The sequence below is a fragment of the Eublepharis macularius genome, chromosome 18, assembly GCF_028583425.1.
Source record: "Eublepharis macularius isolate TG4126 chromosome 18, MPM_Emac_v1.0, whole genome shotgun sequence".
Classification (NCBI taxonomy): Eukaryota; Metazoa; Chordata; class Lepidosauria; order Squamata; family Eublepharidae; genus Eublepharis; species Eublepharis macularius.
Genome location: NC_072807.1, coordinates 21333634 through 21357702, shown reverse-complemented (window position 1 = coordinate 21357702; position 24069 = coordinate 21333634). Strand labels below are relative to the sequence as shown.

General features: G+C 50.9%; 1 protein-coding gene across 1 annotated transcript in view; it reads right to left on the bottom strand.

The window, feature by feature from the left end:
* The window catches only part of LRRK1 (leucine rich repeat kinase 1), an 83881-nt gene extending 72298 nt beyond the window's left edge, over nucleotides 1-11583 (bottom strand). The window contains exon 1 of the mRNA XM_055002691.1: nucleotides 11421-11583. Within this exon, the coding sequence (XP_054858666.1) occupies nucleotides 11421-11481 (61 nt within the window). The 5' untranslated portion in view covers nucleotides 11482-11583. The remainder of the gene's footprint in view (nucleotides 1-11420) is intronic.
* Between the last annotated feature and the right edge of the window lie 12486 nt (nucleotides 11584-24069).

Genomic DNA, 24069 nt, shown 5'->3' with positions numbered 1-24069 from the left:
ACTGAGCGAATTGCTTGCCTGCTACAACCAGCCACCAGCCGAACCGAAATTTGAACCACCCACTTTCCTGATCACAGCACCTGTTCCGAATCCTGCAGGGCTGTGTGCCCACGGCTTTCTTGATCTGGTCTAAACTTGCTGTTCTCCCCTTCAGCAATCCAGCCACACCACCCATGATCCAGCCTCCCCTACCCTGAAAAGAAAACCTGCAAGAAAGAAGGTGATAAAACCAGAAGAGTGTGTGTTCCCAGGCCTCAACGGAATCTGCAAATATTCTTCTATGTAAGCAAATTTGCCTTTGTGTTCAGTTACGCACCCCCTCCCTTTTCATCCACCCACAGTGTTAGATGCTTTCATCTAAGATGCACAAAGGTAAGCAACGACTCTCGGCTTGAGGACTCCTTTCATGTTGCATTTCCAAGTCAGGCTTCCTGAACAAATGGAATATTGGATCAAAGCTTCTGACAGCTCAGCTTCCAGAACGGGAAGGGCAAAGAGGAGCCCGACTGCAGGTACTCTAAATAGACCGCGTCAGAAATCAAATGCAGCCCTTCCTCCTCTAGCCAAAATCATGCTCCTAGTTTTTTTTAACCCAGTTTCTGTTGGGGTATAAAGTAAATATTTAAAAAATTCAACACAAACTCCAAGCGGGAGCCTTGGAAGCTCTCGACTTTGTTTCCTATTTTATTTATTCACTTAATTTAATTTTCTAATAATAATACTAATTTGCTCACCTCTCTGGGTGAGGCACTAATCTGTCTAGAAAAGCGGTATATAAGTGCATCGTTGTCGTTGTCGTCATCATCATCATCATCATCATCATCATCATCATCATCATCATCATCATCATCATCATCCTACCCAGAGCTTTTTTTCTGGGAAAAGAAGTGGTGGAACTCAGGACCACACAATGACATCACTTTGGGTCAGCTGGAACAAGGGGGGAGTCTTTTAAAGTTTAAATTGCCCTTGGCGAAAATGGTCACATGGCAGGTGGCCCCCGCCCCCTGATCTCCAGGCAGAGGGGAGTTTAGATTGCCCTCCGCGCCGCTCCAGTGGCACGGAGGGCAATCTAAACTCCCCTCTGTCTGGAGACCAGGGGGCGGGGCCACCTGCCATGTGACCATTTTCAAGAGGTGCTGGAACTCCGTTCCACCGTGTTCCAGCTGAAAAAAAGCCCTGGGGCCAAGCTACAAGTGACAAATTACACTTGAACAGCAAGTGGATTGAGTGGAGCACAAGTGAACAGGGAGAAATACACTTGCCGTTCAAGTGTCATTTGTCACTTGTAGCTTCGCCCTGATCCTACCTTTCTCCCCAGTTGGGAAGCCAAAGAGGCATACCTCATTCTCCTCGCCTCCATTTTATCCTCATACACTCTTTGTGCTCAAATACACAACTTTCAAGAGGTTTTTTTCTCTTTAAATTTCTGCCCCCCCCCCAAAATTCCCGGAAAGCTTAGAGTTAATTTCTGGAGAAGGTAAGGGCCAAGCTAGACATGACGAATGACACTTGAACGGCAAGTGTATTTCTCCCTGTTCACTTGCCCTCCACTCAATCCACTTGCCGTTCAAGTGTCATTCGTCATGTGTAGCTTGGCCCTAAGTTGATTAAATGGATTTTCATTAGTCAGGATTAGGGTTTTGGTAGTCTGCATAAATACTGATCCTTTCCTCTGATAATGTACATTTACATTATCATCTTACAAAATTCAGCTTTTACCTTGGCAAAGAATTTGGGTTAGCCTGTAAGTGACTTTTTTGACTCAGAACATATGTGGGATATATAGTTCTCTTTGCCTTGACAAACTAGTTTTCTAAGTACAGGGAAGGTTTTTTTTCCCCCTCTGCAAGGAAGCCTTCACACAAACAAAGTCTCCCACCTACATTCCAAGGCAAAAGACATCCAGGAAAAGCTGCCGCACATGTGGTGCAGCTTTTAAAATTTATTTTATTTTTTATTTATTTTATTTATTATTTGCCTCTTCAATAAGAGCCCTGTGGCGCAGAGTGGTAAGCTGCAGTACTGCAGTCCAAGCTCTGCTCACGACCTAAGTTCGATCCCGGCGGAAGCCGGGTTCAGGTAGCCGGCTCAAGGTTGACTCAGCCTTCCATCCTTCCGAGGTCGGTAAAATGAGTACCCAGTTTCCTGGGGGTAAAGTGTAGATGACTGGGGAAGGCAACGGTAAACCACCCTGTAACAGAAGTCTGCCAAGAAAATATCGTGATGCAACGTCCCCCATGGGTCGATAATGACTCGGTGCTTGAACAAGGGACTACCTTGACCTTTACCTTACCTCTTCTATATGATTTCTCTCCAAAGGGGGCCCTAAGCAGTGTACAAAGTTCTCCTCTCCTCCATTTTATTCTCACAACCACCCTGTAAGGTACATTAGGCTGAAAGTGTAACTGGCCCAAGGTCGCCCAGTGAGCTTCCATAGCAGACCGGGGACTCGAACTTGTATCTCCCAGATCCTCATCCAGCACTCTAACCACTGCAACACACTGCTTCTTAATGACAAGATAAATATTCCTAAAGAGCTCTGCACACTGCAAGCGCTACATAAATGCTGCAGAATTATTGGTAAAAAAAACCACACACGTTCTGCGTGTATTGTCTTCTTAGGCAAAATAAGATTATTCACAGAGAAGTGGGCAATGAAACCCTGCTTGCTGACCACTGGAAATCCTGTTTGCCTTCAAATATCTGAGGTTTTCCCCAGCAATGTCCACACACGTCTAAGCCTATCAAACTTGTAACTTACTTAAAAATAACTCACAAACACGCAGAAGCAGGGACAGCTCAGGAAACCCAGCTGCACCGCAAATATAATTTCTGGGCTCTGCCGTGGAATTGCAAACTGCCCTGCCTTTTTGCCAATTAGCCCAAGGTCAGGAATCCTCAGACCAAATCAAGTGATACGACTTCATACAACAAAGTCGCTAATTTAACTTTAAGATCCAAAGCAGCCCTGCCAGGAATCTGGAGATCATGCAAATGTAAAATGCTCTGATTTCTAGAGAAAGCCGCAAAACAGGCCAGGAATATATGAGCTAAATTTATTCAGTCATCTCACCCCACCTCCACCCACACTTCACGTCTGAATCATTCCCCTTTCCTTGGTCATTTTAATTTTTAAGTGGCTGTGGCTCTGTTGTGGCTACATCGGAGGCCAGCAAGCTTTGCCTACATCTGTATTATGTGTTAAGTTTGGAGCAGGTTTTTAAATCCTATCTACTATTGTACGAAGCCACGTCCTCCAAATATTTTCTTACTTCCCTCTTCGAGGGACCACAGCAACTGTAAATTCTGCTGAGTTTACAGTTCTCAAGAACTGCAAGACTTGCTTCAAAAGAAATATTCCCAGACCTCAAAACAGTGAGGTCACGTGTTATCTCTGCTCCTAAATTAAAACAGAAGTCTAGTGAAACCTTAAAGGCTGACAGCATTTATTCAGGCACATGCTCTGATTTATGCGAGACTACATTTCTTAAGTGTTTGGGTGCCACTGACTCCTGTTTTAATTTTACTGCAACAGACTAACACAGTGACCAGAATCCTTTTTCTTCTCACACACAAATTCCCCCCCTCCATTTAATAGTTTTCTATAACCACAGATTAGCATTATGTCTGGATTGAGGGTAACTCTTATTTAGAGATAACTGAGGGCCAAGCTACACATGACGAATGACACTTGAACGGCAAGTGTATTTCTCCCTGTTCACTTGCCCTCCACTCAATCCACTTGCCGTTCAAGTGTTATTCGTCATGTGTAGCTTGGCCCTAAGATTTCCTGGAACTAGAGATGGGCTCAAACTGGGAGAAAAACGAACCATGCAGTTCGTGGTTCATCGCATTTCACGAACCACGAACTTTCACAAACATGCCCCGGTTCATGAACCAGTTCATTTGGTTCGTGAAAACATTACCTCCAGGTCAATAAATCATCACTTCTGGGCCAGCAGAAGGTCACTTCCGGACCAGCAGAAGGTCTGCAGGAAATCCATCCCCTGTTGCCTAGGAAACTGATTGATCGGCACCAGGCTGTCTGCAGTGACGAACCAAAAAACAAACCAAACGAACAAGCCTAAAGTTCATGGCGGTTCGTCAGAAATGGGCTCTGATGAACTGCCAGTTGGCAAACCACAAACCAGCCCGGTTCGTCACAAACTTTGATTCGTATTTCAGTTCATGCCCATCTCTACCTGGAACTGAGGGCTATAGTGTAAATCTATCAGACCACAAGGCATTCCTGGTTATCTTTAAATAACAGCTGGCTCCAGCGCTGAAATAATACTAAAACTTGGTTCAAGCATAGCACAAATATCTACTTTATTTTAAACTGTAGTTAATTTGCAAAATTAGAACTCAGCTCACAGAGAAATCACACAAATCCTGGTTTACTTCGACAAATTCTTTGCCTTCTCCATGTAGCATGGGACAGCGTCACTCCAAAGCAAGCCAAACCAAGATTAAGCCTAGTTGTCTGTATTCAAACATTACATGGAACCATAGTTAAGCCCAACTGTGGGTGATAAACCAACCTGACATAACGGGCCCGAAATAATTGTAAGTGATGCAACGGCTTGCAATCAGACAATCACAATAACCAGAGTTTGTTTAACTGAACCACAGTTTTGCATCACATCTGACCTGAACCTAAGCTGCAGTCACAGTCAACTGAGGAAGCAAGATAGAAAAAATAGCAGACAAGGACATATGGAGGAGAAGGAAGCTTCAAACTCATAGTTCAATGTCTGAAGTGGGCGACGGGGCCACAAAAGGAGGAATCAACAAGAAGGAATTTTCAGAGACATCTCAGACTGGTCTAAAGGACCAGATTTTTTTTTTTTTTAGTTCAAGGATGCCAATCAAAGCATGCAGCCTCATCGGTTACTAGGAAACTCCCAACTGTTGATTTTTCTTCCCAAAATTTGCCTATGTTATTAGCAATATTTGCTGAAAGGGGACATGAGTGGCACTGTTTGTATTCTGTGCTGAACAAATTCCATTCTAAACAAAGGTAACTTGGGTTCTTCAAGGTGGGGTCAAAACAGATGTGACATTGGGAAAGCCGATGACGGATCAGTTAAAGGGTAACCGCAGCCACATTCTGCCCCAATTCTGCTCAGGACTGTGGTGTGAGAAGAGAGAGACTTTAACTGCGCCCCCTGCATAGCATGGCCAACTGAAACTGATCTCACACGCTGTTTTCCAGCCCTGAAACTAGGGTTGCCAGCCTCCAGGTGGTAGCTGGATATCTCCTGGAATTACAACTGATCTCCAGGAAACAGAGACCAGTTCCCCTGCAGGGTGGACTCCATGGCACTGTACCCCACTGAGGCCTCTCCCCTCCCCTCCCCAAACCCCACCCTCTCCAGGTTCCATCCCCCAAATCTCCAGGAGTTTCCCAGGAATTAATTTGGATGAGTGAAAAGCAGCAGAAGAAAGGTTAAAAACACATATTTCCTGCCTACTATTCTCTGTTTTACACTGGATACCCTGTGGTTGCAATTTATCAGAAACAAAACAGGAGTAAGAGTCTTTCAAAGACCTTCCAAGATCTCATCCAGTTTGACCCTCGCAGAGGTGGCAAATGTGTGTTTGGGCGGTACCACTTCTGACTGCATGTAGGAGCTCAGAGCCAAGCTACAAGTGACGCCTGACACAGGTTGGACACTTGTCAGCTTCCCTCAAGTTTTGATGGGAAATGTAGGCGTCCTGGTTTTACAGCTTGGCTCTCCATTACAGCTGCAAGACCAGGATGCCTACATTTCCCATCAAAACTTGAGGGAAGCTGACAAGTGTCCAACCTGTGTAAGGCATCACTTGTAGCTTGGCTCTCAGATAGCCGAGTGCACCTCTCTGTGCAAAACTATTCTTGCACACAGGCAGGTACTGGCCATTTTGCAAGCAGGAGAAGTTTCTGAAAGGCCGTCTCCCAGGTCCTAGTTCAACACTTTAACCACACTGGCTCTTATGGGAACAACTTTGAAAAAGAATGGCTTGCACGCAGGGGACAGAGAATCAACAAGAGATCCGGCACTGAACAGAAGAGGCAGCCGCTACCCTGATTTGTGGGATAGGCAAGATCTCTGGGCAGATCATCAGCAACTGTGCACCCTAGAAGCATGCATGCCAAAAAAATTTAAGCAAGACGCAACCCTGGGAGAACATCTGAACAAACCAGTCTATGGCAGCTACCCTGTTTTATTTGCTCTCATACAGATATAAATCGTGCAATGTGCGTTTATTTGGAGATCATTTGGAAGGACTCCCGGGTCAGAATGGTAGCCTTGATGACTGCTTAGCCTACCTTTCTGTTAAAAAAGAGCAATACTGAAAAGAGAAACCGTACTCTAGTGGCTTCTCTGCAAAACAGAGAGCAAAAATATTGCAATATGCCACTGAATTTGGGGAGATCGGTTTCAACAAAATGCACTCCTTCGTATAGCAAATCCAAGCAGTACGGATGGTTTGAAACGAATAATATTTCAGAAAATTATCTGATCTTTAACAACATGGTTTTAAAGCAATTCAAGAGTTATTACAGTCATTGTTTAAGATATGCTTATGCACACATGGGAGTGAATGCACACACACACAAATACAAATGGTTTTAAAATACACTCACTGCAAGAAAGAAACAGAAACCCATAGAATGAGTAAATGAAACGAGGGACCAGTACCTGAATCCATGTACATACAAGGATTGGGAAAGTTCGCTCGAGCCCCCTGGGACCCCGGTGCCAAATATCTTTCATAAAGAGGGTACTGGATCACGACAGCCGGCATTTCTTCCCAGCTGATCATAAAAATTCACCACCCGGCTGTTCTCACAGGAGTAGCTTCTACGTTCAGCTCACAACAAGCCAGGATCAAGAACACCTCCAGCCCACGCACACAAAGCCCATATTGCTCGTGAACAAATTGCTCTTTGCAAAGGGGAAGGGGGGGCAATCTAAACCATAAAACAAAATGGGAGGGTAGGCGGCGGTCTCTGCCTGATCCCTCCCTGCAGGCAAGAAGATCTCTGTGTCACGGACTGGATCACTCGCTCCTTACAGTCATACACTGCGATGTTATCTAAAGATAGGAGTGGGAGGGAGATTTTTTTGCCAGTAGAGTGAGCAGCCTTCAAGACCCAAGAGACACGTTAAATAATAAAAAAGCAGATGGAAAAGGCAGAGAGGGCTGCCATAAAGCCTTGAAATCGTTACTGGAAGTAACTGATGAACCTGGTAGCGCTTTATTAACCAACCGCCTCATTCACATGTTAATAATCAGGGCTTTTTTTCAGTGGGAACGCAGTGGAACGGAGTTCCGGCACCTCTTGAAAATGGTCACATGGCAGGTGGCCCCGCCCCCTGATCTCCAGACAGAGTGGAGTTGAGATTGCCCTCCGCACCACTGGAGTGGCATGGGGGGCAATCTAAACTCCCCTCTGTCTGGATATCAGGGGGTGGGGCCACCAGCCATGTGACCATTTTCGCCGAGGGCGATTTAAGCTTTAAAAAACTCCCCCCTTGTTCCAGCTGACCCAAAGTGACGTCATTGTGTGGTCCCGAGTTTCACCTCTGAGTTCCACCACCTCTTTTCCCAGAAAAAAAGCCCTGTTAATAATAATATCCAATGGGCAATCTGGAGAGTATAAAGTCTCCATTTGTGTGCACTCCATTTTCTTCCAGTCCAACAGCCCTGGAATGCTCTTTTGTAAAGCTAACAGTTCCTGGCTACCATCTCAATAGGGCTAGGGCATTATATTCACATGAGTTTTTATGTGATTTGGTACCTAGGGGATTCTGGATCTGAATGCCGAAATGCTTCTAGGAGCTCACACAAAATAAGTTAACAGGATGGAGAGGGCTATAGTAATGTATAAAGAGCAGCACATTGCCTCAAAGTCTCCTTCACCATCAGCAAATGGATTCTGGGGCACGCATTCCTAATGCAGGATTTATTCAGATAACCTTCAACCTAGCCAGACCCCACACATACAGCAAGAAGCTACTTTATCCAGGGCTCATTTCAAGGGGGAACGCACAGGAACACAGTTCCAGCAGTTCCCCCAAAAGGTCACATGTCAGGTGGCCCTGCCTACCTGACTCTCGGCCATTTTGGGCCCATTTTGTCCTGGATTGGGGCCAAAACGGCCTGGATCAGGCCTCTTATGGGTGGTAGATCACTCTCCTGTTCAGCAGCGGCCCAATCCTGACCATTTCAGCTCCTTTTCAGACATTTTCAGCCCCTTTTTGCCATTTTGGGCCCAATTTCGGCCCTGAATGGCCAGGATTGGGTCCAAAGCAGCCAGGATAGGTGATGTGAGGGGGTGTGGCATATGCAAATCAGTTATGCTAATGACACATTTCTGGTGATGTCCAGGGGCATGGCATATGCTAATGAGTTATGCTAATATGTTATACTAATGAGTTCCTCCTGCTCTTTTTCTGTGAAATGACCCCTAATCTTATCAAATCCCTGTTCACATGTTACACTGAACATATGTATAATCTTTGTATGGTGAGCACTTCATTTTTACATGTGTTGCATATTTCTCATGTGATATTCAATGCATGTACAGCTGAACATGCAATTTAAACCTCGCATTCACCCAAGTACTGGTCCCTGGTTTTATAATAAAATATACACGAGGTGCTGGGGATTGAATCCGGGGCCTTCAGCATGCCAAGCTAATGCCTTGCACCACCTGGTGCTAAGATTATCAAAGGATACGGGAGGAAATGCTATCAGCAACCACAAAGATGGGTACATGGTGTGTGGGGGAGCAGTAGAGGGTTTCCTCTCTACTTCCTCAGCTCCCAGCTTCCTCTCTTTTTGTGAATTACATCACCTTTGCTGCCAGTTAGGAAACTGAAACTAAAAGCGGGACTTTTTCCTGGAGCCTGTTCAAGGTGTCCAACTCTGAACCATGGCCAGCCATAGGAGGTTCACAATGTCAGACACAGAGGTGGCTCACAAATTTGAATTAGTCTTGGAAACAAGCCAAAAAACGTCAGTGACCATGACCTCACTCTGGAAGGAGTTAGGCTTGGATCCAACAGGGTGTTTCTGTGGATTGAAGGATTTCTGCCTGTGGAACGTAGCTGTCCTCCTCGCACACACACAAAATATTGAGCCAGACAGGGGACCACCCAGGAACTGCATTTGTGGTTGCAGTGGGGGGAGATCAGAAAGCCATGCGGTGGGAATCTTTTAGCTCACAGAAGGACTCTGCTGGATCCAAGCTTTGGCTCTGCAATCTGGCAGGATGTGGAAATTCAGAGAGAAGTACTTTTGGAGCACAACTTAAGATCTCCCAGCTCCCTGCCTCAGTTTCCCATCTGGTAGCAACAACAAAGCTGGTCACATAAAGATTCTCACTGTTTTATGCTGACAGGCCTCCTAGACTATTAGCAGACCATGCCTGACAACCTGCAGAAGCTATGGGGGTGTCTGGAATCACACGTGTCATGACATCACTTCTGGGGGAAACAGGAAGTAACATCGTGTCACTCTAGAAATTGCCAGAAACTCTATGGTAAAACCATAGTGTTTCTTGTGATTTCTAGACCAATGTGATATCACTTCTGTTTTTCCCTTGGAAGTAATATCATGCCACATGCAATACTGGTGGTTTTAGAAAAAAATTTCTCCCACTGCCGCTCCGGCAGCAAGGGTTGCCAGAAGGAGGCCTCCTGCCATAGCCGGAAGCCTGGCAGCCTCTCATGACAGACAGAACAGATGCAGGCAGAACGGATGCATCTTTCTCCATATGGGATGAAGAAAAGCCTAGAGGCCAAACAGCATGAACCACTTGTCAGAACCCACCACAGATCTCCTTAAAAAGGAGGAAGGAGATTTAAAGGGCAGGAAGGAGGAGGTGAACATTGGCCCAATGCACCTTCCCCTGCTGCCGTCGCTCGCCTTCTGCCATATCCCTGACATGAAGGTAACTCCTGTCAGATGATTGGAGAAAAGAGTTTTGGGAGGAAACGCACGTGGAAGTTTTTGTCATGGTCTCCTGCCCAAGCAAACTCCATACTTTCTCTCGGGTGCTTCCCTTTGTCACACTCTCATGCTGTATAAAGAACGGTGGGACTTAAGTTGGGTCCTGCGGCCATTCCATCTAACACCAATATAGCACAGTGGTTTGAGTGTCAGACTGGGACCTGGGAGACCCAGGTTCGAATCCCCATTCTGCTGTGGAAGCTTGCATGGTGACACACACTCAGCCTAGCCTATCAGCCTAACCTACCTTACAAGGTGGTTGCTGTGAGGATAAGGTGTTAGAGGGGAGAACGATGTGATAAAACACTTTGGGTCTGATTGGCAGGTACCCGCCTGTGGCAGGCAAACTCCCAGCGGTTTGACCCTCTGTCTGCCAACTGATGAGAGGGGGCAAGCTGCCTGGCACTCTCTCACCACCAACAGGCAGCCCAGGCAATGATGTCATGCCTCTGTGCCCCACACAATGACATCATTTCTGGCACCAGCAGAGTTAGCCGTGTTAGTCTGTAGTAGCAAAATAGTAAAGAGTCCAGTAGCACTTTTAAGACTAACCAACTTTATTGTAGCATAAGCTTTCGAGAATCACAGCTCTCTTTGTCAGATGCAACCTCAGGTTGCATCTGACGAAGAGAGCTGTGGTTCTCGAAAGCTTATGCTACAATAAAGTTGCATCTAACGAAGAGAGCTGTGGTTCTCGAAAGCTTATGCTACAATAAAGTTGCATCTGACGAAGAGAGCTGTGGTTCTCGAAAGCTTATGCTACAATAAAGTTGCATCTGACGAAGAGAGCTGTGGTTCTCGAAAGCTTATGCTACAATAAAGTTGCATCTGACGAAGAGAGCTGTGGCTCTCGAAAGCTTATGCTACAATAAGGTTGCATCTGACGAAGAGAGCTGTGGTTCTTGAAAGCTTATGCTACAATAAAGTTGCATCTAACAAAGACAGCTGTGGCTCTCGAAAGCTTATGCTACAATAAAGTTGCATCTGATGAAGACAGCTGTGGTTCTTGAAAGCTTATGCTACAATAAAGTTGCATCTGACAAAGAGAGCTGTGGCTCTCGAAAGCTTATGCTACAATAAAGTTGGTTAGTCTTAAAGGTGCTACTGGACTCTTTACTATTTCTGGAACTGACATAGTTGCAAAGAGGGTGAGAAATGGATCAGGAGGACCCAAAGTGGTTGGAGTGGCAACTTTGTTACTGGAGCGGAAGCAGAAGAAATATTAAAAAACCAGCCCTAAAGCGTGCGTGCTTCTGGCCTCCATGCAACGATCTCACTAGTCTTCTGCTGGTTGCAGGAAGACCCGGCAATCCTAGGTCCCGATCAGGGGAAAAAGCAGGATATAAATAAAATTAAAATTTAAAAATAAGCAGATACAAAGAAAAGTGCAAAATCAAACTTCTCTAGTTTACCATCTTGCACCTCCATGTCGCTCTTGCCTTCGTCACCACCAGATCCCACAGACCAATACATTCTTGGCTAGGATGTTCTGGACAGCTGATGTTCCGATACATTTAATATCCAAAACGGAGGTAGCAAAAATAATTGAGGCTTATCCAGCTTGGAGAAACAGTTCAACTTATGTTATGAATTCTTCTTGTTGCACGGAAAGAAATTGCCCTATGGAAAAAAACAGAAAAGAGAAACACGTTTTATCATCGGTCTAGAAATTACAACTAAAAACTTTGTTTTACCCTGTTGCTTTGTTTTATATGTCTCCTGATTGGGTATCCGTTATAAGTCCATTTTATGCAGAAATACTAATAAATTGCAGTGGCTTTTTCTGTCACACTTCAGTTTTTTATTTCACTTCTCTGTTGTAAGCCACGTTTGAGGCCAGCAGCTTAATATACATATAAATAAGCAAAACTAAATAAGGAAGGATACATCGGGTAGCAGGAGGGTGGGAACTGTGGTCGATAGTGCAAGAAAGAGGAAATTCGGTTTTGCAAAAATCTGAAAAGGAAGTCTCAATAGGGAGCAAGTCTTGATTATTTTCAATTAACCTGTCAGTCTCACTACTTCCTAATAATTTAAGTATGAGCTCCCCTCCCCTCCCCAATAAGACCCCCCTCCAAGCTCCCATCCCAACGTACCTTCGGGACCGCCTCTCCCCATATGTTCCCCAGAGGTCGCTTCGATCAGCTAATAAGCAGTTGCGGATGGTCCCTGGCCCCAGGGAGGTCTGTCTGGCCTCTACCAGAGCCAGGGCTTTTTCGGTCCTGGCTCTGACCTGGTGGAACTCTCTGTCTGAGGGGCAAGCTACACATGACGAATGACACTTGAACGGCAAGTGGATTGAGTGGAGGGCAAGTGAACAGGGAGAAATACACTTGCTGTTCAAGTGTCATTTGTCATGTGTAGCTTGGCCCTGAGGAAACTAGGGCCTGCGGGATTTGTTATCTTTTTGCCAGGCCTGCAAGATGGAGATGTTCCACCAGGCATTTGGTGGGGGCTAGGCTGTCCTCTCGCCGGCCATACCACTGAAGACCGTCCACCACCCATGCAGGAGCTCATAAGTGTGATGCAGGGCATGATGTAAAAGCCAAGCCCTGCACCTAAAATGCTGTATTTCAATATTTATATCTGCCAATTTGAGAAATTTTTATTGTATATGGAATAGTGTTTTATAATGTTTTTATTGTTTTTAAACTGTATGTTGCAAATTGCATGTTGTTACACCGCCCTGAGCCCGTCTGATGGGGAGGGCAGTCTAGAAATGCAATAAATAAACAAACAAACAAACATGCTGCCGGGACCAGCTATGAAGATTCTGAACTCTTCCATGGTCTTCACAAGGAGTAAAGTTCCGCTGCCTCTGTGCTCACCTGTGAGTGCTTTAAAATACTCTCCCCCCTTTTGAAAGGGTCTCCCACCACTGTGTTTGCATCTGCCTTTAACCAGCAAGACTTTGCTCCTTTACTTCCTGCTTTCCATTTTCAGAATGCAAATTTCAACACGCTTCAGCCCCCAAAGCAGCAGCCTCTGAATGGGTGACATTAGGTACATTTCCTTGCTCTTTCTACGGTCACGCTATGCATCTCACAACCCGAGTTTTCAGCCAGCAGGATATTTAAAACCCAAGTACACACACAAATGCAACAGAATTTTTAAAACACTGCATGATTTGGGTCTATTTCTCTCACTCTAAACATCATTAGGGGCTGTGGCTAGGAACGGGGAAAAACTATTACACAATGGCCCCAAATCACCCAGTAAGTGATGCTAGAAGGGTTGCCAGTAGAGATGGGCAGAAACCGAAATACAAACCAAAATTAAGCATGAACCAGGCCGGTTCATGGTTCGCGAACAGTGGTTCGTCAGATCCCATTTCTGACAAACCGCCACGAACTTTAGGCTGGTTCGTTTGGTTCATTTTTTGGTTCGTGACTGCAGACAGCCTGGTGCCAATCAATCAGTTTCCTAGGCAACAGGGGATGGACTTCCTGCAGAACTTCTGCTGACCTGGAAGTGGCCTTCTTCTGGCCCAGAAGTGACCTTCTGCTGACCCAGAAGTGATGATTTTCTGACCCGGATGTGATGTTTTCACAAACCAAACAAACTGGTTTGTGAACCAGGGGCAGGTTCGTGAAAGTTCGTGGTTCATGAAATTTGATGAACCACAAACCACATGGTTCATTTTTTTTCCGGTTCGTGCCCATCTCTAGTTGCCAGGTCCTGGTTGGGAAATTCCTGGAGATTTTGGGGGTGGAGCCTGAATAGAGTGGGTTTTGGGGAGGGGAGGGGCCTCAGTGAGGTATATAATTCCGTAGAGCCTGCCCTTCAAAGCAGCCATTTTCTCCAGAGGAACTGATCTCTGTTGCCTGGAAATGAGTTGTAATTCCCAAAGATCTCCAGCTATCACTTGGAGGCTGGCAAGCCTAGAGAAGTGAAGATCAGGGTTGGGAAACTTAATAAAGACATGTTCGTCCCCAGGACCAACAAAGCTTTAAGGCCAGGCCAGTCAACTAATTCCATGAAAAAGTATTATGTCCGAATATAAAAGGACACTCCACAGCACATCATCTATGATGGTTATTCATATACTTTGTGTTTGTTTGCTTAATTTATACCCCACTTCTCTGCTCAATGGGGACCCAAAAGAGTTTACAGCATTCTCCTCACCTCCATTTCATCCTCACAACAACCTAGTGAGGTAGGTTAGGCTGAGAGCATGTGACTAGCCCAAGGTCACCGAGCGAGCTTCCATGGCAGAGCAAGGATTCAAACCTGGGTCTCCATGATCCTGGCCTGACACTCTGTCCATTACACCACGCTAAGAGCCAAGCTACAAGTGACGCCTTACACAGGTTGGACACTTGTCAGCTTACCTCAAGTTTTGATGGGAAATGTAGGCGTCCTGGTTTTACAGCTTGGATCTCCATTACAGCTGCAAGACCAGGATGCCTACATTTCCCATCAAAACTTGAGGGAAGCTGACAAGTGTCCAAACTGTGTCAGGCGTCACTTGTAGCTTGGCTCTAAGGGCGAAGCTACAAGTGACGAATGACACTTGAACGGCAAGTGTATTTGTCCCTGTTCACTTGCACTCCACTCAATCCACTTGCCGTTCAAGTGTCAATCATAACTTGTAGCTTGGCCCTCAGTCTCAGACCTATGGAGCATCTGTTGGCTCCACTGTAAAACTTCCATACAGCCATGCAAGTTACATAATTCCAAAAACAGAGAGTAGCTCCATGGTGCAGTTTGAGGAAGAGAAGTGTGGAGAGGAATGCTACTGCCACTTTTGCCTTCATGTCCCAACCGCTAGGAGAAAAGGCACACATGAGTCTGGCAGGCGCAAAACTCCCACTGAAGTTCTCACTCAAAAACCAAAAAACACAAGGAATTGGTCACATATAAGTGGCAATTGCCAAGTAAGGAACATGCGAACTGGTCAGTCCAAAAACATTCCATTCCACCCTTTTGAGTCATCAGTTGGAACAACCGTTTGCTAGCCAGATGGATACAGACAGAGGAAAGACGGCACCAAACAACATCCGGAGGAAACGGCAGCTGTTCGGCTCCCCTCCACACTAACCACAAACCCCACCAAAAGTGTGGCAGGAAGTGGCAAAACACAGATGGAAGAGAGAGGAAGTGAAGGTCCAGACTGTGTGGGCAGCACCCCCCCTAAATTGCAGTTGTGTGATTTTCCATTCTTTGGGGCTGGAGGGAGAAGTGTCAAGGCCTTTTGCCTGGTGTGAGGCCCCGCCCCGCCCCCAACCGCGCCCTCCTCGTGCTCCGCCGTCCCTTCCTTTGCCTCCAGGGGGAGGGGTGAGTTCCCTCTGCCTCAGACTGGGCTGGGACCGTGGCTGCTCCAGCAGCCTCTGTCTCCAGCTAGCTGTCTCCGAGAACTTCTCCTTCCCTCTCTCTGTGCCACCTCTCAGTCAGCTACTCCTCCTCGGCGTCATCGGGACCTCCCCCTTTATAGCGGCTCTCCTCCCTGCCTCTGGACCCGTCACCAATCCCTGTGCGTGCCACCTCCACCCTCTGCTCTCCCTCGGTTTCCCCCCCCTTCCCTTTGGTCACCGTGCCCGTCCATCATCCTCCCTCCTCACTTCTTCCTTGTCCCGCCAGCTGTCTCCTCTTCCCCGTTGATGGCTCGCCGGTGCTGGCCCTGTGCCAATCCCTGCCCGTGGCTCACACCGGCGAGCCCTCCCAGGAGCCGTCCAGCCAGTCAGGGGATGGCGTGGCTGGCTCTCCGTCCCGCCCCCTCGCCCCGCTGCCGGCCAGGCCCACTCCTGCGCCTCCGACCCGGACGGTGCGGGCGGCCGCCTCGGCGTTTCCTGGGCCGCAGCCCTTCCCCTCGTCGGAGCGGCTTCCCTCGGCGCGGCGGCCGTCCATGCCGGCCCGTGCGGCTCTGCTGACAGGGGCGGCGGCGCGGGTGAGCGCTTCCTTGTTTCGGCCCGGCTCGCCGTGCGCCCCGTCCATGCTCCCCGCAGGTAGGGGGTCCCCGAGGGGTGTGGGGGGTGTGTGGGGGGTGCGCGGGATTGGGGAGGGGAGTTCCGTGGGTGGGGAGGGGAGCTTCGCAGGTGGGGGGGGGAGCTCCGCGGGCGGCAGGGAGGCCGGCGTGCGCGCCCAGTCCGGGGCAGGAGGAGCCTGCTCCGGACACACCCCCTCCCTGGGGTTGGGCGCCTCCTGGTCCGCTGTCTCCTCGTGGACCCGCGACATGTAATCCGCATTCAGATGGAGACGCCCTGGCCGGTGCCGTAGTTGGAAGCTGAAAGGGAGCAGAGAGAGATACCATCTGAGGATCCGTGGGTTATGGTCCTTCATGCGGGCCATCCAGAGCAGGGGGGCGTGGTCCGTGACCAGGGTGAAGGGGTTGTTGGAGAGGTAGAATTGGAGGGCCCCCACGGCCCACTTCACCGCCAGGGCCTCCTTCTCCACCGTGGCGTATTTGACCTCGGCTGGTTGCAGCTTCCTACTGATGAACAACACTGGATGTTCTTGGCCCTCTACTTCTTGGGACAGGACCGCTCCAAGCCCCACGTCCGATGCGTCCGTTTGGACGAGGAAGGGTCGGTTGAAGTCGGGGTTCCTGAGGACGGGGGCCGCGGACAAGGCTTTGCGCAGAGCCTCGAAGGCTTGTACTCGTTCGGGTCGCCATTGGATTGTGGAGGGCTGGTCCTTCCGCAGGCAGTCGGAAAGGGGGCTGGCTTGGCTGGCAAAATGGGGGATGAATTTGCTGTAGTAGCCAACCAGCCCCAGGAAGCGCCTCATCTGGCGCTTGGTCCGGGGTCGCGGGCTTTGTTCTAGCGTGGTCACCTTGTCGGGCACTGGGCGGAGCACCCCATGCCCCACTTGGTACCCGAGGTAGGTGAGCTCCCGGAACCCGATCCGGCTCTTGCTCGGGTTGGCTCGCAAGCCTGCTGCCGCCAACGCCTTCAACACCGTGTCCAGGTGCCGGAGGTGGGACGACCAATCGGGGCTGAATATGATGATGTCGTCAATATAGGCACGGGCGAATCCCTGGCAATGGGCCAACACGTGGTCGACGAGCCGCTGGAAGGTCGCCGCGGCCCCATGGAGACCGAATGGCATGACTCGGAACTGGAATAACCCCTGTGGGGTGGCGAAGGCTGTCTTCTCCCGGTCTTCTGGAACCATGGGGATCTGCCAATACCCCTTTGTGAGGTCCAGGGCAGATAGGTACTGGGCGGTTCCCAGCTGATCTACCAGCACGTCGGCCCGCGGCATAGGGTAGGCGTCAAAACTTGCGATCGCATTGACCTGGCGGTAGTCCACGCAGAAGCGGACAGAGCCATCTGGCTTGCCCACTAGCACAATAGGACTCCGCCAGGCGCTGCGGGACGGCTCTATCACCCCGAGGCGGAGCATGTTGTCTACCTCCCGGGCCACGATTTCCCAGCGCTTCAGAGGTAGTGGCCTCCAGGGCGCACGGGCCACCTGCCCTGGCGGGGTGGAGATGGAATGGGTGATCACCGTGGTCTGCCCCGGCTGCCGAGAGAAAAGGCCCGGGTTCTCCTGGAGCACCTGCCGCACTTGGGCCCGCTGGTCCCCCGTGAGCGCGGGGTCAAGGACCGGTTCCTCATCCGGGGGTCCGGCTGGGGTCCAAGGCAGCTCCCCGGCTGGGAGCTCGAGAGGTTCGGGGGACAGGTTGCACTGAAGGGGCTCTGCCTCGTGCCAGGCCTTCAAGTCATTAACATGGAGGCGTTTCCGCTGCCGGGGCGTCGCGCCGCACTGGACCTCGTAGGACCAAGGCCCCCGAACCTTGGTAATGCGATAGGGACCTCGCCAGGGGTCCCCCGGGCCCGGCCCCATGACTCGGTTGTGGACCAAGACCTTTTCTCCGACCTGGAACCTTCGGGCCGCTGTTCCCCGGTCATAATAAGCCTTCTGGGATTGTTGGGCTGCCTGGAGCCTCTGCCGGGCCTCGGCCCGACAGGCCTCGAGGCGCGCTCGGAGCTCCTGCACGTATGTGGGGACCGGGCGGGCCTCCGAGGCGGTCGGGGGGGCCCATTGTTCCTCCACCAGCCCCAGTATCCCGCGGGGGCGCCGGCCATACAGGAGCTCAAAGGGGGCGAATCCCGTGGAGGCCTGGGGTGTCTCGCGCACTGCGAACAGTAGGGGGTCAACATACAGGTCCCACTGCTTGGGCCGGTCGTGGGCCATCTTATGGAGCATGGTCTTCAGGGTCTGGTTGAACCTCTCCACCAGGCCGTCGGTCTGGGGGTGGTAGATGCTAGTGAAGATCTGTCGAACGTGCAGCGTTCGGCATAGGTGTCGGGTGATCTGGGCCGTGAAGGGTTTCCCACAATCCGACAGCAGTTCCCTGGGTAGCCCCACCTGTGCAAAGAACCTTACCAGCGCCCGGGCTACCCCTGGGGCCTTCATGTCGCGGAGAGGGACGGCCTCCGGGTACCGTGTGGCATAGTCCATCAGGACCAGGAGGTAGCGTGCCCCGCGGGGGGTGCGGGGTAAAGGTCCTACGAAGTCCATGGCCACCCGGGAGAAGGGTTCCTCGATGACTGGCAGGGGAGCCAAGGGGGCCCTGGTGGGACGGCGGCCGACCAGCCGCTGGCACAGGGGGCAGGCTTGGCAATAGCGCTTGGCCTCCTTAACTAAGCCTGGCCAGAAGAAGTGGGCCTCGATCCGGGCGGTCGTGCCCCGGGCTCCCTGGTGCCCGGCCCACGGGTGGTCGTGGGCGGCCTTCAAGACCTCCGGTCGGAAGGCGGTGGGGACTAGGAGTTGACGGATCTCTCTGCCTCTCTCCTTCACCAGGCGATACCAACGGCCCCCCTCCTGGATGACCCGCGGCCACCGGTTGGCTCGGCGGGGATCTAAGACTCGCCCGTTACTTACTGCGGTCGCCCGTCGCAAGCTCTCCAACGAGGGGTCTTCCGTCTGGGCAGTGGTAAACCGTGGCTCCCTATTCCATCCCTGGAGTAGCTGCATCGAGGCCCCTTCTGCCCCCTCTCCCTCGTCTGGTTCCGATGGGTCGCTCACCGACGCTCCGGCCAGTGTCTCATCGCCGTCCACCGGCTCCGGGGGAAGGGCGGTCCGCATGGCTAGCCGGAAGTGGGGGGCGTCCCTCCCCAAGAGGACGGGGTAGGGCAGGGCGTTCACTCGAGCCAAGTGCGTCTCAAGGGTTTGGCCACGGTAGGTCACGGGCACCTGGACCACTGGGCACTCCTCGACGTGGTGATGTACGCAGGCAATGGTGGCTTGGCGGACTACGGGCAGGTCGGGCGGCAGGAGATGGGTCCTGACCATAGACACCGAACTCCCGCTATCAAGCAAGGCGGTCAATCGCCTCCCGGCCAGTGACACCAAGATCAGCATGGGTGGCGGCCTAGAGGACCGGGCGGTGGTTGGCAGGGCGGTGTCCCAACCCAAGTCGCACTCCATAAGGGGGCACTCCCTCTTCCAGTGTCCGCGCTGCCCACAGGTGAAGCAGGGCCCCTTGTCGCTGGGGTCCCGGCTCGCTCCGGCCGGCTTGGTAGGTGGGGTGGTGGGCGGAGGGAAGGTCCACCGAGGTCCCTGGGGAGGCCCGGCGGCTGGCCGACCGGCGTTGAGCGGGGTGGGTGGGCGAGGCCCGGACCGGGACCGGCCACCCCTCCCGCCGGGACCTTGGCCCCCTTCGCCACCCAGACGAGCTTCTGCCTTCGGGGGGTCTCGAGCCTCCACGGCCATCACGTTTTCCCAGAGGGTGGTGGCCTCCTTCAGGGTGCCGGGCTTATTGTAGGCCACCCAGTTTCTGGCTCGGGCGGGAATCACCTGCAGCAGCTGCTCGAGGACCACCTGGTCCACAATCCTCCGCCCCTCGTCTGTGGTGGGCCTTAGCCATCGGTACGCCGTATCTTGGAGGGCGGTTACCAGCGTGCGGGGGCGGTCTGACTTTTGGAAGGTGATGGCCCGAAACCTCTGGCGGTAGGTTTCCGGCGTTATCTCATAGCGGTCGAGGACCGCCTCTTTGAGTTTGACGTAGTCGGCACTCTCGGCCTTGGGGAGGGCCTTCAGGGCGGCTTGGGCCTCTCCGGTCAAGTAAGGGCCAATGATGAAGGCCCACTGGGCCTGCGGCCAGCCTGCCGCCTCCGCCGTGCGTTCAAAGGCCTCCAAAAAGGCATCTACGTCGTCTTCTGGCCCTAACTTGGCCAGGTGAAAGGGCGGGCGGGGGTTGGCGCCTCCCCCGCCCCCGCCGGCACCGGCCCCTGCCTGGGCCAGGGTCTGTTGGAGTCCCCGGATCAGGGCCGCCTGAGCGTCTTGCTGCTGGCGGGCGAGAGCGGCCTGGGCATCCAGCTGCTGCTGGGCCACCTCCTTCAGCAGCTGGCCCTGATGCTCCGTGAGCCACTGCCCGAACTGGGTGAGATCCATGGCAGGGCTGGCCGGGGGTGTCTCTCCGCTCGGCTTCTGCAGCACTGCCGGGCGTATAAGGGTACGGGAGCTGCTCCAGCCTGCGGGGGTGGGTAGGTGCGGAAGCGGGTGCCTCACGGGTCCGCCGGTGCCTGCTTTCTCCACCAGTTTGTGAGGCCCCGCCCCGCCCCCAACCGCGCCCTCCTCGTGCTCCGCCGTCCCTTCCTTTGCCTCCAGGGGGAGGGGTGAGTTCCCTCTGCCTCAGACTGGGCTGGGACCGTGGCTGCTCCAGCAGCCTCTGTCTCCAGCTAGCTGTCTCCGAGAACTTCTCCTTCCCTCTCTCTGTGCCACCTCTCAGTCAGCTACTCCTCCTCGGCGTCATCGGGACCTCCCCCTTTATAGCGGCTCTCCTCCCCGCCTCTGGACCCGTCACCAATCCCTGTGCGTGCCACCTCCACCCTCTGCTCTCCCTCGGTTTCCCCCCCCTTCCCTTTGGTCACCGTGCCCGTCCATCATCCTCCCTCCTCACTTCTTCCTTGTCCCGCCAGCTGTCTCCTCTTCCCCGTTGATGGCTCGCCGGTGCTGGCCCTGCGCCAATCCCTGCCCGTGGCTCACACCGGCGAGCCCTCCCAGGAGCCGTCCAGCCAGTCAGGGGATGGCGTGGCTGGCTCTCCGTCCCGCCCCCTCGCCCCGCTGCCGGCCAGGCCCACTCCTGCGCCTCCGACCCGGACGGTGCGGGCGGCCGCCTCGGCGTTTCCTGGGCTGCAGCCCTTCCCCTCGTCGGAGCGGCTTCCCTCGGCGCGGCGGCCGTCCATGCCGGCCCGTGCGGCTCTGCTGACAGGGGCGGCGGCGCGGGTGAGCGCTTCCTTGTTTCGGCCCGGCTCGCCGTGCGCCCCGTCCATGCTCCCCGCAGGTAGGGGGTCCCCGAGGGGTGTGGGGGGGGGTGTGGGGGGTGCGCGGGATTGGGGAGGGGAGTTCCGTGGGTGGGGAGGGGAGCTTCGCAGGTGGGGGGGGAGCTCCGCGGGCGGCAGGGAGGCCGGCGTGCGCGCCCAGTCCGGGGCAGGAGGAGCCTGCTCCGGACACCTGGCCTTTAAGAGTTGCATAACCAGGGCCGTTTTATTCATAAGGCAGACTAGGCCAAAGCCTAGGGTCCCCCACAGGGATTAGGGGCTCATCAATTTTTATACCCTGAAATAAATTACAATTAATTGATTCTCTTATATAACCTCTATTAATAAGATAATTAACTGCTTCCTTCTTGAAGTGAAACAAATTGTCTCTTATATCAAAACAATTATCCATAAATTATATATTTTTAATAAATAATCAAAATTTTATTTGCTTCAAAATATTACAGTATTGAACAATTAGGTAAAGATGGGTTTTTTTCAGTGGGAACGCAGTGGAACGGAGTTCCAGCACCTCTTAAAAATGGTCACATGGCCAGTGCCCCCCCCCGATCTCCAGACAGAGGGGAGTTTAGATTGCCCTCTGTGCCGCCCTTGTAAGATCAGGGGGTGGGGCCACCGGCCATGTGACCATTTTCACCGAGGGCAATTTAAACTTTAACCCCCCCCCCCCCGATCCAGCTGACCCAAAGTGACATCATTGTGTGGTCTTGAGTTCCACCACTGAGTTCCACCACCTCTTTTCCCAGAAAAAAAGCCCTGGGTAAAGGTAAAGGTAGTCCCCTGTGCAAGCACTGAGTCATTACTGACCCATGGGGGGGACGTCGCATCACGACATTTTCTTGGCAGACTTTTTACGGGGTGGTTTGCCATTGCCTTCCCCAGTCATCTACACTTTACCCCCAGGAAACTGGGTACTCATTTTACTGACCTCGGAAGGATGGAAGGCTCAGTCAACCTTGAGCCAGCTACCTGAACCCAGCTTCCACCGGGATCAACTCAGGTCGTGAGCAGAGCTTGGACTGCAGTACTGCTTTCTACTCGTGCGATAAAAATATTTTTAAAATTGTGACTAGAATTCTTCAGGAGACTCTCAAAACAGATAGAGGGCTATGTACTGCAGTCTAGTACCCACCGTACCAGGGTCAGGCTGTCAGCTGTAGTGGAGTGAAATATTGAAGCGCCGGAGGGGCCCCAAAATACCTGAAAGCCTAGGGGCCCGGCCACGGGTTAATATGGCATAACATCAAGAAATTCAACAACAGCACCATTCTTGGCCACTGCATTTTCACGTGGGGAGATACCATGCTGTTTGAATGTGTGTCAGTTTTGTTGGTCCTAACAAAAGGTACTACAAGGATTTTGTTCTTGGTTTGGATTTTGCACGGACCAATTTGTTTCACCCGTCAAACAGCCATTAAAGACAGAGCTGACCTTCTGCCCAAGACTCAGAGAAAAGACAGTGCAAAAGACAAACTCATTTTTTCACTGCATTGGGTGAATCCCATACCGTCCCGCCCACTTCTGCAGGCTATGAGATTTATCCTGACTCTCAAGGAGTCTCCTCATATTCCTGGCCCTTCTTGGAGTCTTTGACACATGGAAATTCTGCAGGTGAGATCTGGCCGCACCCATAGCTTCATTTTGCAAACAGACACCTCCTCTGGAATCCCACTTCAAGTCCACATAGATAAGTGTTTAAATCTTTACAATCTCTGATCTTCAGTCTACAGGAAACTGCCAAACAGCATTCTCAGGAACTGTATCTAACTTCGGCTCACAACAAAAGTGTAATCCAATTTAGAACCATAATGATACCATTTTATTTATTTAAAGCCCTGCCTTCTCTCCTTTGACTCAAGGCATATAACCCTGTAGCAACAAATTGCAAGAACACCAAAACATTTAAGTGAATTATCGATATCAATGCAAACGTACACGGTGAAAACAAAAATGAAAAATCAGTACAATTTTTTAAAAAAGGATTAAAAACCATAGACAAGTTAGAAAAGTTACTGCACAGATTAAAAAACAAACACGCACATTAAAACTACAGCTAAATCTAGCTAAGCAGCTGAGCCTCAGCCAAAAGGCCTGTGAAATAAAACTATCTTGCAGGCCTTCCTAAATGAAAAAGTTATTTACAGTCGTGCTAGTCCAAAATCAAAATCCAAAAACAAACCGCTATCCACATACTGCCTTTTATTAGGACCAACCAAAATGGCACAAAACAGTGGCCATTTCCACACACGTTGAATAATGCACTTTCAATGCACTTTCGTAATCCTTTAGAAGTGGATTTTTTGTTCCACACATGGAAAATCAGTTTCAAATGTTCACTAAAGAGTATTGAAAGTGGATTATCCAACGTGTGTGGAAGCAGCCAGTGTGCAAGTTTTCGAGTTCTCCAAACCTCTTCCTTAGGCTGCAAATTACAAAATAAAAAAAAGAGGGGAAGATAATTTTAAAGGCCCTTTTCTTGCCAGCCTCGCTGTGCTCAATGCAGATAGGCTAATAAATATCTATTGGGTTCTTTGGTATCCATTTGCACCTTGGTTCCTCTGAGCAAAAAATCCCACGTGGTATTTCTCTATTGGAATTACAAAGGCCAGCATTGTTCTTTATCTCTCTCTGTATCTCTTCCTAAATGCAGCCTGCTGAATTGACTCCAGCAGGTAGGTAAAAATAGGCATAAAGCTTTAGAATGCTCCAGTGTAAAGGCCCCGGTAAATGCCATAACAAATTCATGTCGAAAACAGCAGTCTCCAAACACTTTCTTTATTAATCCTAATGTTTTTCATCATTTTATGGGGGATTATGAAATACAAGCTTT